The 18,845-nt window shown below is 36.5% G+C and overlaps 1 protein-coding gene across 5 annotated transcripts in view; it reads right to left on the bottom strand.

The window, feature by feature from the left end:
* CHID1 (chitinase domain containing 1) overlaps window positions 1-18,845 on the bottom strand; it is a 106,744-nt gene that overhangs the window by 42,652 nt on the left and 45,247 nt on the right. For all 5 annotated transcript variants that reach the window (XM_066997980.1, XM_066997983.1, XM_066997981.1 and 2 more), the window contains 2 exons: window positions 15,985-16,086; window positions 13,527-13,682 (listed from right to left, as the gene is read on the bottom strand). In XM_066997980.1, coding sequence (XP_066854081.1) covers window positions 13,527-13,682; window positions 15,985-16,086 — 258 coding nt within the window. The remainder of the gene's footprint in view (window positions 1-13,526; window positions 13,683-15,984; window positions 16,087-18,845) is intronic.

The raw sequence follows: 18,845 nt of genomic DNA, 5'->3' as shown, positions 1-18,845 counted from the left end.
GCTTTATAAAACATCATTCTGAAATGCAGCACACTTCTGCAAAGGAACTCATTAAGAATGATACACATAATCATGTCGACGCTGGGAGAAACCCACTACCCACATGATACTGCAGGATATCCTGTGGGAGCATAAAGCTTTCCTTTTCGGGTCTGATGGAAGCTCCTGGTAAACTGCATTTCTTGCAAAGAAAGAGGGAGAACAAACCAATTAACTGCTCTTATTAGTAACAATCTCAGAATTAAAGCAGAGATAAAGTACACTTAGGTCCTAAATTCATGATCTGGGTGCGGAAATTACATTTTCATTTAGCGATCCAAAGGGGTTATGCATAGCAGCAAATTTTGCAACGCAACTGAGTTTGCACATACTAAAAGACGTATGTACTAATGGATGCCACATGGACTTTAATACTTCAAACTAGCAAAACCCTATCAGGCCCCTAATGACTTTTACCTATATTTCTTAAGGTATTTCCATACTAATTGTACTTTGTTCACTAAATGCTACTTTGAAATAGCAGCCAAATGTCTTAATAATGGTGTCTGATGATTGTAGCTCAACATAACAGACAGAACAGTACTCCTTCTTTATAAATACTGTTTTCCATTTCCAGCAATGAAGTTAAGTGTTTCAAAAGCATCATTTCATGGTTCTTGTAGTATGCACAAAAAAGGACATTAGTCTTTCTGTTCCCAGTAGCAGATGAATACACACAAAAATGTATTGCCAGTAAAGGGTGATCTTGTTTTATGGATTTTAACTAGTATTTGTATCAAGCTTGAGCAGAACCCATGTAATATCACTGATACAGCGTAAGTTTAATCTTATTCACATGATTTTGCAGTACTTATTCTCATTAGAGGCAAAAGCTCCTAAGGTCAAAGGCAATGGGGAAGATGTTTCATTTCCCTTCATACTCTGAACGCTACCTGGAATTAAACATAGTGCTTAAGTATCTGGATGCATTTAGATCTGCTCAAAAAGCATTTAATATCCTTCTGTAAATAGCAAATTCTGTCACTGAGGTGGTGCAAAGAACTCCTGCAAGTGTTATCAAATTGGTATGTAAAATATATATCATATTATGATACATAATATGCTTATATAATATGCTCCCTATATGCTTATAAAAATGTAATAACGAATTAAACATTTGTGTGTGAAGTGTTTGTATTTTCCACTATGATGAAAGCTTCTGTTTAGTCAAATATAGCTCTGGATTAATAGTTTCAGCTGCTTCTAAAGAAAAAAAGCACCTGACAAGTTACTACATCAATTAAATGGAACCAAGCCAAATGAGGAATATACTAATAACTTCTGGAATGAGAAATGTTAATTCTTTTACATTAACTGGCCTTTTGGGGTTTCTAATAGGCTGAATCTAGCATACTATGGGATTTTAACATTGACATGTTTCTAATGAGAGGTTAATGAATCTAATCTCTCACACTACGGTGAAACACAAGACTGGGATTCAGGGAGCCAGCTCTGATGGTGTTTGGCTGTGTTCCAGTTGAGTTCACTTATTTACGAAGAAGTTTCCATCAGATGTTCCTTTTCGTATGGAAACAAAGTGACTTGGGACAAAATGGTCCCTGTGGCATGGAAGAGACTGTCAGCAGCCCAAGGAAGAGGCCAATTCTAAATTAAAATTCATTAACCTTAGCATCTGTCAGAGTTTTGAAAAGAAAAAAAATAAAAGGGGGGGGGAATGCATTAGACAGAGACAAACAGAATTACCATGGTTTCCCTGCTTTCCAGCAAACTACTTACTAAATCAATAGCCTTCGTTCTCTGAGAATGGTATGTGCATTTGAAAAACAGAAATATGATTCTGGCTAAGTACTGTTCTTTACGGACAACTCCCTTCAACTACCTGCTATTTGAATGTGATAAAAATACCTTTTTTTACTGTCTCCCTTTTTCTGTCCCCCTGGTCCCCACCCCAGCTTTTTTTTTTTTAAATACCTCCCAAATTCTACTTCTTCCTTAAGGAATGTAAAAATCCAGTAAGAGTTTGCAGCCATGTAACATGGAGACTTCATGGGGAAAAGAACATGAAAACCAGTTTGAAGATTACTTAGTGCTAGTGAAGCTTCTATACATGATGAAATCACTACGGGTGAGACAGTGCAGTTTTCATTTGTACCATGCTTATATGGTCCACAGCTAGGTTTCCTACATGCTACTGCAATGCAAATACTGTATGAGAGAACTCCAGAAAAAAAGTAATTAAAAAAATACTTTCCTCTATTCTGAAGCAAGCATTTAGGAAAATGGTGGGATTTAAAGATGAAAAACTAATAAGGAGAAAACAAGATTTCATTCTTCTCTCAGCAAGCACTAAGACCAGCACTATGGATGCAAGGAAAAAAAAAATCGACACCATAAAAGGCAAGTAAAAATTTTAAATTTTTCCTTTGAAATCTACTGATTATTAGATACAGATGTATTATTAGGTAGTTATCAAATACAACTGTATCACAGAACTATAGAATCCCCCAAGTAGGAAGGAACCCAGAAGGACTCTAGTCACTTCACCATCTTGGTAGCCCTCCTTTGGACATTCTCTAATAGTTTTATGTCCTTATATTGTGGCATCCAACCATTTTTAAGGCATAGTTCCCAAACATGAGAGAAATAATACATCAACAAGCCTTATCTAAAACACATTTGCAAAATAACTTTTTGTTCTTCTGAATTTGTAATACCGAGTAAAATTTTGGTTTTATGCACTGTTGAAACTTTCGAGTGGATTAACTGCTCAGCTTGAGTACCAGGAAGAGCTGATGGAAGTAATGTGTAAGTACTATTTTCCTCAGGAGACAATAATTTAATGAGAGCAACTGAAAGATGAAGTCTGTATCTGATTCATCAACTAATAAAGGAAGTTTGAGGTAATCTGAAGTGTGATTACTGATGCTAGTTGTCATGCAGACAGGCTTGTATATTTGGGTATCATTCTTGTCAGTTTAAATAGTATTAAGAAAATATGTTGACCTAACTTGTTTCTGGCAGAACACCGCTTGCTGTGTAACTTCATAGCAAGGGTTTTTATCCCCTTCTTGACTCTCAGAGCAGCATAAAGTAACAGTGTTTTGGCCAAATTTATGTATGGTCAAACAGAACGCATCCCACCAGCTAGGCCTAGAAATCTACCTGCCACCAAAACACTGTTAACAGTTTTCATGCAAACCACACCCAAAGAGTCACACTGTGAGAAATGCACAGACATCACATACTCTAACCCAACTAAGTACACAATTTACAAGGTCTACAGGTATAGCAAGCAGTTTCATGCCTCACACAACAATGAAGTCTCATTTCCCATCTCTAGCTGGATTCTCATTTAGCCAGGTAAAAAACCTTTCCCAGTTAAGCTCCATATGGATTCTCTGTAAACCAGTAACAGATATAGCTTAGAGCAGGGAGTCTTACTCTCCTTACAGCTATAACTTGTGATTAACAGCTCTACTAAGCCACCCACATTCAGAAAAGTTGTCATCTTTGAGAACTTCAGCCTCTGTCAAATTTGGTTTAAATTAGTCCATATATACAAAAAGCACTGCAGAGAACAACAGTGTGGACAAGATGACCAGCAGAGACAACGTGAGTTATAAGCCTTATTTCTTTAAGAAACGAAGGAAAATAGTGCTAATCTGGATGACTCACTGTAGAATACTCAAGATATGAAATATATCAAACAAAAGTCAATAATGCATTTGAGTACATATATATTTATCTGAATATATATACAAATGAAAAATCATAAACACCTCAAAGCAAATGGAACTGAGAAACTTCCAGATGTTTGTGAAGTGGTATTAGTGTTCACTGGCAATTCAAAAGTCAGTTAGCATTTCAATACATAATCTACTTTACAGTAATGTCCTCAAAACACACTTTTTTTTGGCAGACTACTCTGACGAATATTTGGAATTTGTTTTTATACAATTTGTATTTCCTAGCAATTGGAAACACGATCCTACAATTTAACAGTGCCACAACATGGGTAAATAAGTACATTTTATGCAAGTTATTCAGCCAGTCTTACTGCTTTTCAAATGTTATATTTCTACTTTTCAACTGTAAATGATCAGCATCCTGCTCTCATGCCTCTCTGCTTAGCTTCCTTTTAAGTTGATTCTTGCCTGGAATAAAGTTGCTTTTCAATAGAAGCAGGTTGTAGTGAACCAAAGTCTCGTAATACTTCAAATATTTGATTTATATTTCCAATTTATTTTTAAGATTAACATGCTCTTCTGCCTCCCTCACCAGATCTTGAGTTAAATTACAAATGCTAATCCAAGTCTCTCCATTCACTCTGTGGGAGCTCAGGTTCCTTATTTGGGTTAGTAAACTCCAATTCTGGGGCCAGGGACATCCCTTTTCACTGGTGCTATACTAGGAGAAGGTTTAAACCACTCTGTAAAGTGGCACAGTCCTAACAGATTGAAACATTCTAGTCTGACAGTGTTTTCTTTCACCTTACAAGCTTGTAAAATACATAAGATTTGGAATTATGAACAAAATCTTCTAACAAAAATACATGCTTTAGCACCGGGATAAGAGATCATCCATGGGTATGGTGAACTTTGCAAGAGATGAAAATAGAAGATATAGTAGAAGCTTTAAAGATTTTCAGTACATACTTGAAGAAAATCACACTTCAAATAATAAGCCTAAATAGAACATGCAAGTATAACAAGATGTTCAACACTGGTAACAGTATTGTTCCCATCAAAATGGACCTCCACTACTGCAGCAAAGTAAAGTCATATGTTCTCGGCTGACAAAGATTATTTTTTCTTGGATGGGTAACATTCAAAACTAACACTGTAAACAAACAGAGAAAAAAGACAAATAACTTTGAATCTAATCAAAGTAACTTAAAAATAGGTAGCAAAATAAGAACAGTCTGTAGATGTAATATTTTGTTGAATATATATTTGAGACAACCTTCTACTACAAAGAGGACACTGTAAAATGACTTCCCTTGTTTCACTGTAATGGAGGAAAATACTGCCAGTTAATACTATTAAAGATGAGAAAGCTGCAAATGTTCACCTTCTCAAAGCCATCCACATTTTTCACAGTCCAAACTGAGATCCCTCGTGGCACAGTGTTCCAGCGTTATTTTTAATAATGGCAAACAAAAACAACAAAAATCTCACTTGCCCAGTTCTTGCATTCCCATTTCATTCTTTTAAAGGCTGTTAACATGTTCAAAAGTCTCCCTTCAACAGGCTATCAAATACGGCAGAATATTCCGTGACTTCCCTTTATTCTCCCCAAGTAGTCCTGGCAATCGTAGAAACAAGGGAACAAGAGGCAGAATTGCTATCTGCTGGAGGAAGGCTGAGTTCTCTGGATTACTTCATGAAATGATTATTGTACAGTCACTTGCCTCCCACAAATTTTTACGTGGAACCAATGTTGGTAAGAAACATGTTTAGGAAGCAAAAGTACAGCTTATTCCTCATGAGAATGACATTCTCTTCTTCCCCCAGCTTTACAGAAGACCTGGTAGAGGTTTTTTACTTGTTTAAAAGATTTGCTGTGTTTTTTTCCACCTGTCAAAATTCTTCCCTGCAGTGAAATTGTCTGGAGACAAAGGGCAAAGTGACTCTATTCATGAAGATTATCTTTAGCAATTAACTAAGACAAACAGCTAATGAGTCTGAAGGTGTAATATGCAAGGCAGTTAAGTGTGGGTAGCAGAAAGAACCTTAAAGAGAAACCAGAACAATCAAGAATAGAAAAAGAACAAGAGATGATAATGCCTAGGATTAATTAGATAATTGATTAAATGCATATGACTAAATTGATTCAAGAAACCAGATGAAAAGCTATTCTTGGGTAAGACAAAACGTATTTGCTTTCAGCAAAAAGATCAGATGTTCCTTCTAACACCACCAAAAAAGTCAAACAAAAAAACAAGCTCACCCCAGCTAAAGTTCTCCAGCTGTCATCCCAGTATTTATTACACTGTCACTGCCCAGTGCTCTTGAATTGTGCATTACCAATATTCACCATTGCTCTGAACAATGTACCACAGTCTTTTTATGTTGGGGTATGTTATTTAGATACAGAAGGGCTACAAGAGCAAAAAATGCATATCAAAATTAATTCCAAGTTGTTTCACACTGCACTAAAAATCTCAACATTTGCCAAAGTTCAAATGCATACCTCTTACCAGCAATACCCCTAGAACTAAATTATATCCGTCTGCTTTTCTGATAGTTCAAATAAAGGAGGAAAGAGATTAAATAAATTGCTAAGGTTTCACAGCAAAGTTGACAGCACAGTTGAGAAAGAAAATAAAAAAGAACATTTTACTTCTATTAAAAATTCTGCCTTTTCACCAGCATATTTGTTTTCTTTCAGAAACATAACCTTGAATTTAAGTGAGCCAAAAGAACACAGGTCTCTGCACAGATGCCTGTTTTGGATAAGCTTTCCTATCATTTGCTGTCCAAACTCTACTATGTTTCTAGTCTTATTAACTACAGTTTGCTTTGGAGAGGATGGGGGGAACTTTGCTCCCCTGGCAATGAGCAATTAATTATCAGGCATATTGATTGGAAATATAGATTTACCAAAAACGCAAAGGAAAAGGAAACGTTTACACAGCATTGTTGTCCTCAGAGACCTCTCTCTCACAATTTCAATCCCTCTATAGGTATCAGAGTGAATTACACTGGACTACTTCACCTTACAAAGAATGTCCAGAAATAAGCACTGTTTAAACTCCCAAAACAACTTCCCATCAGATCCATGTGAACAAAAATAATCTAAAATTTCAAATGACAAACAGTTAACATGTAAAACCAGAGACGGTCAGCTTCAGTTGTGCACAATGCAAGAGGGAACTTTTAATAACTGCAGTGAACTTGAAGAAAGTGAATGAAGAGAGAGAACTTAAAATATAATACTCTACAGCCCATGTCAAACTACATATATTAATGTCAGCTGGGGCAAACAGCACCATGACAGCTGTAGAAATTTTTTTCCAGGCTCCAAAATTACTAACATTTTTGAAGACATTGACTTTTCCTTACTGTAGTTAAAAGATCACATCTTTTCCTATTCAAGTACAAGATCACTGAGGACGCCTTCTGAACAAGTTGTTTCATCTTCTGCTGGACTCCCTACTGCTTACATCTACCTACTAATCCACTTCAATATTTTAAGTTTATACTCCTAACACACTCCTTTATATATATATCTTTTCATCAGGACTACAAAATGGATCCTAATATACTTATTCCGGAAGATCTTACTGTACATAGTAAAACATGCAATTGGTCTTCTATTATGCAGCATAATAACGACCATTTCATGAAAAAATAATGGCAAATGTTTTCTTTGCAAACTGCCAGTGTTTTACTTCAGGCAAATTCACAATTCAATACTATACTCTTGCTTTAAAAAGAAAACACAACCAAGACATAAACACACACACAAAACCACAAAGATTTTCAATGATTCTTAATGCCATTGCTAAATAAATGGTGCCAGTCAGCAACAGGGTTCCAGGCATATCTTATGATTGAATATTCCCATTATGGATTTACTCAAGGAAGACTCTAGGGGTAAGGAGCAAGAAAACATTTCTGTAGAGGTTTTCAGATCTGATTTCGTTTTATTGATGGTGCTCTCTGTGAGCTTGACACATTACAGCCAGTGGTGCAGGGCTTCTTTGTTTTGTCTGGGGAGAGGGATTATATTTAATTCAGACTTATCAAGCACTTCAGTTTCTCCTGACCTAAATTTTAATTGAATTTCTTAAGACAAAGCTGCTTTTTGGTTTGCTGCTTCCATCAGCTTTCTTTCATGATTAGATTTGCATAGAACAATTAAAAAAATAGCTAAAATACACCTGAGTATAATTGGTTCTAACCCAGGAAAAGTATCACACATACTGCTACATTTGGTCATAACTTTCACTCACAGTCAATACTCTAATATATTCCACCTCTATATTGAGTTTTCCTCAAACTGTCTAGTGCCTCATTACTATAAAATGAAGAATTCAGTGAAATAACTATATCTAAATCCATTAAAACTAATTCAAAGCAGTGCAAGAACATGGAAAGTGACAGCTTCATTGACTTTTACCTTTTCAGGTTTATAGCTCCAAGTGATCAGCGTATTAAGCACAGACCTCTAACCCTCAACTCAGCTAGAAGCAGAACAGGAAAATAAATTCCTGGGAGTCAAAGCCTGTATTCACTTAGACTACTGCTGACTCAGGGAAGTTTTGCTTTCACTCAAACAGAAAAAAAAATAATCTTGTAAAAACACTGATGTGTCTACATTTTGTTAAATACAAAGAATCACTAGTGATAAGATGACCTCCTCTGGGTTTAATCATCTTAGTAAATAATTTATATTTATATTGAAAAAAATCACAAGTACCACCTGCCTCTCTTGCCCCCACCCAGTATTTGAGGCTGGCAGTAGGACCATCCAGGCCTACAGACATTACCCCTGTCACGCAACCTACATCCTCACACACAAACGGAGAAGTACATGTACCTGATCTAAGCCTGGCAATGTGGCTACTTTGAACTGCACATGCAATACAACTCTGGACAAATTTTCTTTCTGCTCCCCAGCCATAAAGGCAGGTAAATAAAAAAGCTGAATCTATTCATAAAACATAAGATATATGAAGAGATTCAAAGACAGCTTCCTTCTGAAATAGATAACAAAAGCTACACTAGATTTAAATATGGAAATGACATACCTCAAATGGTAAGTAAGAGGCAACTACTGAGGATATACAGACATTTGGGGCATAATCTTGTACGTTCCATTCAGTTTCCAAATAACGCATTTATAATAGTTTTTGTAATATTGTATCTTATTCTAAAAGAAAAAATCTGCCTTGATTTCCAATTTAGTAATATTTTGAAATGCAACTCTATTTTTAGCGCACAGCTATTTTAGCTAAAATTTGTTACTCAGCATTTCTAGACTCACTTTCCCAAAGCAGGCACAAAATTTAATGGTGGGGAAAAAAAAATCTCCTTCTGTTTCCTGGTGTTAATAATATTCAGAAATGTCTCAAAAATGTGATGAAAAAATTCATTGGACCTTATACTGCTATTGAATGTTATCAGCAGAAACCTTATTCAATCACCTGCTTTATACCGCTAGGTGTAAACAAGCTGTTTGCCCAAAACAAAAGCTGTTAATGTTGTGGAACACACTTGCACTTCTATTACTCCAAAGACTCTGGAGCTATACGCTCCATTACTACTTTCTGTAAGTATTACTCCAAGCCTATTCAGAATCTTGCATATTTCACAGGCTGGCTCTTGACTCATTTATCAAGTCCTTCCATCAGGAATTAAATAATTCTGCTTACTTTGTTGCTGTCATTGCTGCTTTTCTCTAGAATCGTAATAAACATAAGCATTCCTTCCTGCCCAAATGACTGGGCACAAAAACACGGCCTTGAGAAATGTTTGCTGTTTCGTTTTCTTAACAGAAATTTTTCCACTGCCTTATACTAAAAGTAATCAGTATTTATTGTAACATTACTGCTTTTTGTAATACTGTGTCAAAACTCTTTATCAAAATGAAAGAAGGCACTTCAATTTTGTACATCAACCCTTAGTACAAATCAGAATAGAGCTTTTAAAATAAATTCTTAATACCACAATATGCTCCCAAATTAACCTTAGTGCTGCATTATTATTATGATATTACTGCAACTGAAATACAATATTCTAATGATTAAGAGATTCTTAAGAGCAGGTAGCTAAAGGGGGAAAGAGTACTTTGGAAGAAAGAAGTTTGCAAGACTGAGGGGCTTGATGACCTACTGCAGGTATCAACAAGAACTCAGGGGTAAAGATTCTGCAGAAAGGCTGAACAATTTCTTAAGCTTCGGAGGAAAGTGAAGAATTATTTACCCAAGACGTACACTTCTGAGGTGAAGAAGAAATATTGTCAGGTTCAATAATATCAACAGAGGACACACCGGAACAAAATGATCATAAGAGCAGCAAGCCAGTCACACCAGCTGGTTATGTTCTGACAGGATTTTAATACAGAGGTAAGTTTTAATGACTACATCTTAGCAGTTCAGAAACCTGATTCTTGACAGCCAGAGGGCAGTAAACATTGCCAGAAGCACTAGAGGTGGTTTGGGGAATCACAGTCCTGTAACCTTTACTTCAGTTTAGCATTTCATACAAATTATGTCAGAACTAAATATACATGGGAACATAGCTTCCCTGCAGCTAAACAACAACGGTACTTGGTAGATTAAAGCACAAGAATGTGCTATCATCTCTGAGAGACTCACTGTATTAACAAATAATACTTGTTGCTGCACTGCAAGTGAAAGATGAACACATTGTTAGGGCCAACCTAAGCTGTAGTTCCTACTGTAAAAACTCCCAAAGACAAAGCTACGTTGGGCTGTGAAAGAAGAATTGTTTTCATTTTGTATAATTCTGATATATAGACATATACACAGGCACAAACACACATACATACTACTTTTTACAGTGTGTATGAAGAAAAAGGATATTATATGGAAAGTCTGTATATCTTTTCAGCAAAATGGTAACCAAGTAGTTCTACCTTCAGATTGCATGCTGCAATAAGAATAGCCAGATATTTCATGGAAATAGAAACTCTATTGAAAATTGTTCTATGAGCTTCTTAACTAAGAAAACATTCAGTGAATGAGATCTGCCTACTTTCAGAACCTCTTTCCATCACATAATTCCTATACTGAAGAAAAACACAAACACGAAACCAGCAAAGGTTTCTGCACTCTGTGCACGTAATTCTATATATAAGCTATGCCAATAATTTTAAGCACTAGCCTGTTGAAGACCTGCATGTGCAATAAATTTCACATGCAAAAACTTGAAGAAAAACCTACAATGAAGAAGTTGATAGTCCCATATAATACTTTGCTGAATATATTTTAAAATAATTTTACTAACAGTACTTTAGCTTAACATCACTATCCATACAACATATAGAGGGTACCTTAAAACAGCAATGACTCAAACCTTCAGCATTTACTACATGACCAACACTGGATTACAGCCACCAAAATAGAAGATCAAATTCATTAAGGACTGAAGGTAAGAAGCAAATAATCAAGCCATCCCTTTCTACACTGAACAACTTTTTACATAGTATGAAGCAGATACAAAAATGAGAAGGAACAAGATCAGCCTCAGACATAAGTCTTTTCAGATAAAAAAAAAGAATACTTAAGAAGCTGGAGTATTAACAATGGAACAAGTGGGAAGCTTTTGGAGAGGGAGGGAGAGCCTCTGAATAAGCTATGCCCACTGTGGGATTCAATCGGATGTGATAGGGACAGTTTTCAAAGACTCACAGATGCTAGAAATTGAGATTTTCTTACAAGCAGCCTGTTACCAATTAAGAGGCAGAAAGCTTATTTCACACTGAACTCTTTTTTACCCCTTCGAATTCAGAAGCTTGGCCTACTTTGAAACTATTTTAATTGAACCTGTTTTACTATCACATTACTATATATGACACATACAGCAATGACTAATGCATTAAGTGTGCATGCTCGAAACATATTTCTGGAAAAGCAAGCTTAACCACGGACAGATGCTTAACAGGAAAGGCAGCAAGTGAAAACTAATGGGATTTATGTATAAATTCAAACAGTCTCTGACACAGAGACTTTGTCCAGAAGCAAGGTTCTGGCAGATCTATGTAAAATGTCAGTAACATGGCCTGTTAATGAATAACATGGTAACAGATATATGCTTCATATAAAACATGTTGTCCCATACTGTGCACCTACAAAGAGCTAAACAACATCTTTCACTAAAAAATAATTTAATCATAGATAACTATTAGCTAGGAGATTTTTGTCATTAAAAACCAACATGCAATTACTCTATAATATAATCCAGGATATGAAAGGTCTGTGCAAAGTAAAAGTAGTCACTTTTCTAGTGTGCAGTATGTTTTCTAGAAGAAACTTCACTGCAAAAGCTGCAGTTCAGGAAATACCAATATTCATTTACTTTGCAGATTAGTGACACTCCAACCTGCAAAAGGAACTGCAAATTTTGTAGTGAAACTGTGTTAATTGTGCTGAGTTTCAAAGAATCACAGAAAGGTTTGGGTTGGAAGGGATCTTAAAGCCCAGCCAGTTCCAAACCCTTGCCACGGGTAGGGTCACCTCCCACCAGCCCAGGTTGCCCAAAGCCCCATCCAACTTGGCCTTGGGCACTGTCAGGGATGGGGCAGCCACAGCTTCTCTGGGCAGCCTGTGCCAGGGCCTCATCACCCTCAGAGTAAATGAGTTTATACAATTAGGCTTGCAAATCAACTCTGCTTTGATTAAATATTAAAATAGCTCCTGCCTAACCACTTTACAAACAACTTTACAGAAGACATTCTGATATATTTTCTGTATACCTTCCACTGTAGATAATGGCTTTATTCCCTTCACCCTATAGTCATTTTCTACTATCCAGCCAGACTCATACAACTCAGCAAGTGGAGAGAACTATGCCAACAGTATTATATCCCAACAAATGGCCAAAGTGAAGCACGAAGACTGTCATCATTTTACTTGCCTGCACTAAGTGTTTGTGTAACTGAAGGCACTGACATAAAGTGGACCTTACCTTACACAATCCACACCAGATATTATTTCAGTGCTTAACTGTTTTTTTAAACACTATATTGAAATATCTTGATATAATACACTTAGTAATCTGTGTATGAAAGTGATCATCTCTTGTGCTTTAAGGTCTGTTTCCACCTACCTGTCTTGTTTTAATTTTATAAATTAATATCAAATTTCAGAACAAACCTGATCTTCCTGCCAAATTCACATTTTTTCTTGCTTTCTCTTCTGGCTTGATGCACTCTACCCGTATTGTATTTCTGTGAAGCTCACTGTTTATTACATGTGGTTATTACCCAAAACTAAAACAACCATTATCTTCTGAGAATCAATATAAAATTTCAGGCTGTCTTTGGAATACTTTCCTTTATCTTCTTATAGATTTTTGTCTCCAGGTGAGCTTACTTCAGCTTTTTCTACTCAAAAGAAACTCTGTGGCATATTGCTGTTTGAAACTAATATCAAATTTGAAAGTAACAGGTAACAACATCAGGAGCTGAGAGAAAAAATCTTTAGGTCACCTGAATGAACCTCAAAAATCATACAGAATATAAAAGAATAAAGTAGAACATTGTAACACAAAGATGACAAACTGAGTGTACAAACATGGATAGAGGAAGGAAGGAAAATTACACAAACCTTTTTTCTCTTCTGTGTTCTGACAGGGTATCTGTGCCATCTGTCTGCACTTCTGCACAAGGAACAACTGATCTTACTCTAAATGGTGAAGTACTATTTCATGCACAAATTTATCACTTTTACCATCTCTATGTTACCAACACATTCATATTTCTAAACAAGAATGCTTCTGAATTTCCAAGTTTGTGAGAATCTCGTGTATAAGTACTTATATCCAGAAAAGTCTTACCTTCTACCAAGGATTGGCTCCCCCAAGGCTCCCAAAGCAGAGTAGTCCATGCCATAGAAATTCAACCCTAGAAGTATCTTATTTCTCCATTTTGAATCAGGATCCAGTACTTGAACACAGGCTCGTACCCACGGAAGTGGGGAATTTGGACCAGGTCTGTTGAGTTAGCCAAAAAAAAAAAAAGAACACAAAAAACACACAGTCATGCTGTCAGAAAAAGTACATGTTCATTTTCATCAGCCCTCTCTTTTTGCAGAGTGCAATTATAGAGAAAGCTATGGCACATAAAAAAACATTGAAAATAACCTACAAGCCTACAAAGATTCAATGCACATTCTTCAGTGGCTTAAAACTGTTGATGCACAGAACATGCTTGTCCCACTAAAAGGTCATTCATTTCTAAGGTGTACATGAAACTTCCTACAGTGGGTAAAGAAGTTACCACCTAGCACATTTTCCATCACTGAGCTTGGCCCAGCCGTTTTCCAATACCATCCTCAGCGTTTTTACGGTACACCAGCATAATATACTGGGACAAAATCCATCATTTACTCATAGAAAGAACTATAAAAGCAGTGACAGGTAAGCAATACAAGTTTCAAAGATTGCTTAACACTTGTACACTTTATTTATGGATAAAACTCCAAAGGGGCAATTGCTTAGCAACAAAAAGCTCTATTGTTAGAGAGCAGCACCTGAATATGCAGACTAGTTGAACTATCCTAGATACAGCATTGAGATACCAGACTCACTCTCTCCCGAGCTCAGAGTATAGAGCAACAGGCTTTACTGTAAACATTCACTAACACGATACAAGTAAAAGCATAGTCCAGACTTATAAATATCAATATCATCTGCTCGAAGTTTTCAGGATATCTGTAACATTAAAACTGTAGGTGCTAATATAGTACAGAAATTTTGCTGTATGTACCCTGCATTTAGTATACTCAAACCATTCAAAGCAAATTTTTAAAAAAAAAGATTTTTTTTCCAAAACCTCTCTCAGAAACTACATTTATTTCAAACACGAGTGTGTTAACTGAACACTGTCCCTCTCCTACTTCAAAGTTCAAAAAAATAGCAGTTCCAAGAAGCCAGATCTAAGTAACTTAATGCAGCAGTAAAAGCATTAAGGTGTGACTGTACCATAACAGAACCTGTAATTTTAACATGGTATAAAGCATGGTGCAGCTTCACCACACACGAAAGATGTAGCCTAAAGTATAGTGTACAACTCAAAGTGCATCCAGGGTTCCAGATGGGTTTGCACTGCCTGTGTGAAAGCCCTTAGCACTTCATCTTCATAGATGTCCCATCTACCTAGAAGAACGCTAAAACGGTTACCTCTATGCTTCATATCCCAGTAGGAGAGAGTAACAAAAGCCTGTTTTAACTTCAGTACACATTACTGCCCATGATTGTTTTCCCCTAGGGTGCTATGTTGGAAGATCTAGAGACAGGGTCTGGGGACAAAGAGGAAAGAGGAAGGTAAATTTCAGAAGAGACAAAAGTACTCTTCTATTGAACCTCTCTAGACACTATCAAAGTGCTAGTATACTATGGGTGACAGAGATCTTGGTGATGGAACACATGCAAAAGCAATGGCATTTCTAAATCTGCCAGTTTACCACAAATATTAAATCTGGACAAGCCACCTTCAAGCAAGATATACAGAATCTCCCTGGAACTCAAAAAGTATCCTTACTTGCAATTTGGAAGTGAAATGAACCATGCTTTTCGAGAATGGTAATGTTAGGAGTCCGAGTTTAAGGACTTCTCAACTCCATTGCCATTCCACTTGCAAATGATTAAAAATTGTAAGCTCCTGAAAATGAGTATCGATGTACAAAAGCAGGGTTTTGTGCTGTTTTTCAGTTAGATCAGTTCCCTGATCTTGTTCACTGAACTGCTGCACAACAGCTTTAAAAGTACAAGGGAGGGGCTAGTGAAGGAATGTAAAAACTCATTTAAGCATGTCCACATTAGCAGTGCTGACAAAGGCAGTCCACTGCCTCAGGATGAAGCAGACAAATTACTTGTCAATTTTGCTATTTTTTTTTCCCCCACAATGATATGTACTGGAGTATTCTGTACCATTGTGCAGAACTGTGCCAAATAACTAAAACCAAAATATCATAGTCAGGAAAAAATAAGTGTCACAGTACTAGTAAAAGAGTAATTCTTTAGCTCAGGTACAAAGCCCTTCACAATACAGGGTGCCAGATCTTCACTGCAGTTAAACCCAAGTTATGAGCTGATTCAAAACTCAACTATCCTAACTACTAATCCTAAACTTTCCTATCTGATACAGTTAACACACATCATCGATTTTATGGAAAAAAAAAAAAACAAAAAACAACTCATATTGTATATTTCATAGCAGCATAAATGGAAATGAGTTCCTTCAGCGTGTTTTTCCTAATATTCTTACTGTTTTATTCTTTCCTAATAGTCTTACCGTTGTGGTGTTGAATAGTCGTATGTCATGAGACTGAAGCTGTCTACTGCTGAGGCCAACTGATCAAATTCTTTCTTCGTGAACATTCCTGGCTGGTTAGTCCTTTTAAAACAAAACAAAAACAAAACAAAACAAAACAAAAACTATTATAACGGTCTTGCTTGCTTTCTCCTTTGGGTTTCAAAATCTTACTTTTTTTTCTTAAGGCACCTCAGAATGAATCTTAGTACCATTTTTAAAATAAATAGTAAAGAAAAAAAATATTCAGTGCTACTTCTGTTGCCAGTAGGAAGAATCAGACATCTACAGCACGCTAAGCAAATCTGCATCACTAGCATGGCTACAATAGTGGTTGTAAGGGCTGTGAACTAATCAAGTTGCTTTAGATATTTATCAGTTGAACTCTAAAGGCTTTTACAGAACTCTGAATTGCTTGGTCTGTCAAACTGTTCTTGGTATTTATAAAACTAAAGGTTACCTGAACCATACTTAAATGGATGACTGCAGCTGTTGATAACAAAATACAAATATAAATCAAAGGTAACTTTTTGATTAATCTCCTAAGCAAAGATGATTTTATCACAGAATGGTTTGGGTTGGAAGGGGCCTTAAAGCCCGTCCAGTTCCAACCCCCTGCCATGGGCAAGGAAACCTCAAAAAAAAAACCAAAAAAAACTTACTCTTCATCACAACAGGAAACATAAGGAAGCCTTAATCACAGGGCAAAGATGGTAGTGAACAAAAGAGAAGAAGCTACTGCAAAGAAACAGTGTTCTCAGAGGGCTCTGAAGCATAAAAGATAGGTAACGTTGAGTATTCTCCTAAATAGCCTAAAAAAAACCCTAAAAGCTAAACTAAAAGCGGGGCTCACAGGCGAACACTGCAAAGAAAAAAATGTAGTTTAACAGCTACGAATTCTAGCACGGCGGCCATTCTAACAGATTTAAACAACTGTACGAGATCCCTCTTGAGGATAGAGGGGAAGAGACTGAAGAATTTAGAACTCTCCAGTGATATCAGAAACCACTACTTGACCTACAAATTAGCAGGCAACTCCTACGTAGAACTCCTATGTAGACCAGCTATACATTACCAGTCACTCGCAGTCCAACCCAAATGTAAAAAACAAAAGAGATGCTCAGCAACAGGTGCAAGTAATAGACTGGAAAAAACAACAACTTATTTTGACCCTCATCGCTTTTGGATCAGTGCGTAAATTCTGCATCCAACAACATTTACTGAATGGGTCACCAGAGCATAACAGCATTCTGCTATTGTTTTAAAAGGACACTTTCTGTTCTCCCACATTAGGAAATCAGTTAACGGAGTACAGGTAATGAAGTGGGGCAGAATAAATCATTTAACATGTCTGTCATGTTATAAGGGAGCAAAGCATGAATGATATTTGCAAGTGAGGTCAATGGACCTGACCAAATGCACACTGGATTACGTAGCTCTAATTTGTACAAAAGCACAGTGGCGTTCTGGCTGCCTCAAGTTTTCAGAACCAGTTATATGCTTCTCATAAAGAGGAGAAATCCCGTCCCCTTTCATCTGGGGTTTCAATAAATTAAAACAAATCTTCACTTCTGGAACCATTGGCAGACCTCAGGTTTGTTGTTTTTTTTTTTGGTTGGTTGGCTGTTGTGTTGTTGTTTTTTTTTTAATAGTTATCTGCCTGTCATTTACTGCAATTGCAAATTACAGCTGTTCTACAAGAATAAAGAAAACGAAGGACATTTTTGAAACAATGTCATGGCAACCTGGATGCCCTTAGGCAAAGCAATTCCCCATTGCAAACTCCAGCAAAACACATTTTCAGTAAATTGATTTTGATTACTTATGACGGGAAAAGCATAAAAAGTAATTATAATGTGCATTAGATATTATGGCAAGTCAGACTGCCTTAAAGATTAAGCTGGGTAGTATTTTAATGAAACTTGGATATGGAGGGCAGGTAATATATCCACTTTTCATATACATTGTCAGGGAATGGAAAAAAAATCAGGTTAAAATGGATGTAGTCATCATTCCGTGCAAAGCAAGCTTGTAACTGAACTATTTAACTACAAAGGAAAAGCATCTGAGGAGCACAGGCATAAATTTCCAACTTGGAACAAGTCTGGCAGCAATGAACATGCTTTGTCCATTCACGGTTGGTGTTAAAACCAACTTTTCTGCAAAAAACAAGCACCACTCACCAACTCTGTCAGCACCAGTCAATTCTGCTCTAAGTCAAGCACTTTGGGAAACTGCTAAATGGAACAGCACTAAGACTACTGGACACATGACTTCAGAATTGTTCTGAGTCTTCTGGCACTTAAGGATAAAACCAATTATTTTTGCACAGCTATTACGCTTCTCTTTTAAGGTCCTCCAATCATTCTGATGTTTAAAATCACCCTAAACTCATCTCAAGTACTGTTTCCAAAACACTCAGCAGTGACAGGCTCCATCAGCATTTATCAACAGTGTACAACTTACATGCTAAAGACGCCTTGTTATTAAATTGCCAGCAGACAAACCTTGGTGATTTTTTTTAATTTTTTTTTTGCTTACCATCAACATCACAAATGCAAAGAGACAGAAAGCAGGTACATCAACATGAGTTACAGGAAAAGCAGATTACTTAATACATTATTTAATTCAAAAGTCTTTTTGCATGAAATTAACCCTAACCTCTGAAGTGTTTCATTTGCTTTATCTTTGAGTTCACCCAAAGACACAATTCAAAAATTACATCTCATTTGGAGTCTAACAAATATACTGGATAAAAGAGTGAAGCTGAGCACTGAATAGAGATCTACCATGTAAAGAAATCTGCTCCTACTGGCCTACATAATTTCCTACTGAAATTATGC

This window comes from Anser cygnoides, chromosome 5 (assembly GCF_040182565.1).
Source record: "Anser cygnoides isolate HZ-2024a breed goose chromosome 5, Taihu_goose_T2T_genome, whole genome shotgun sequence".
NCBI lineage: Eukaryota > Metazoa > Chordata > Aves > Anseriformes > Anatidae > Anser > Anser cygnoides.
This window is presented reverse-complemented; position numbering and strand designations above follow the sequence as displayed.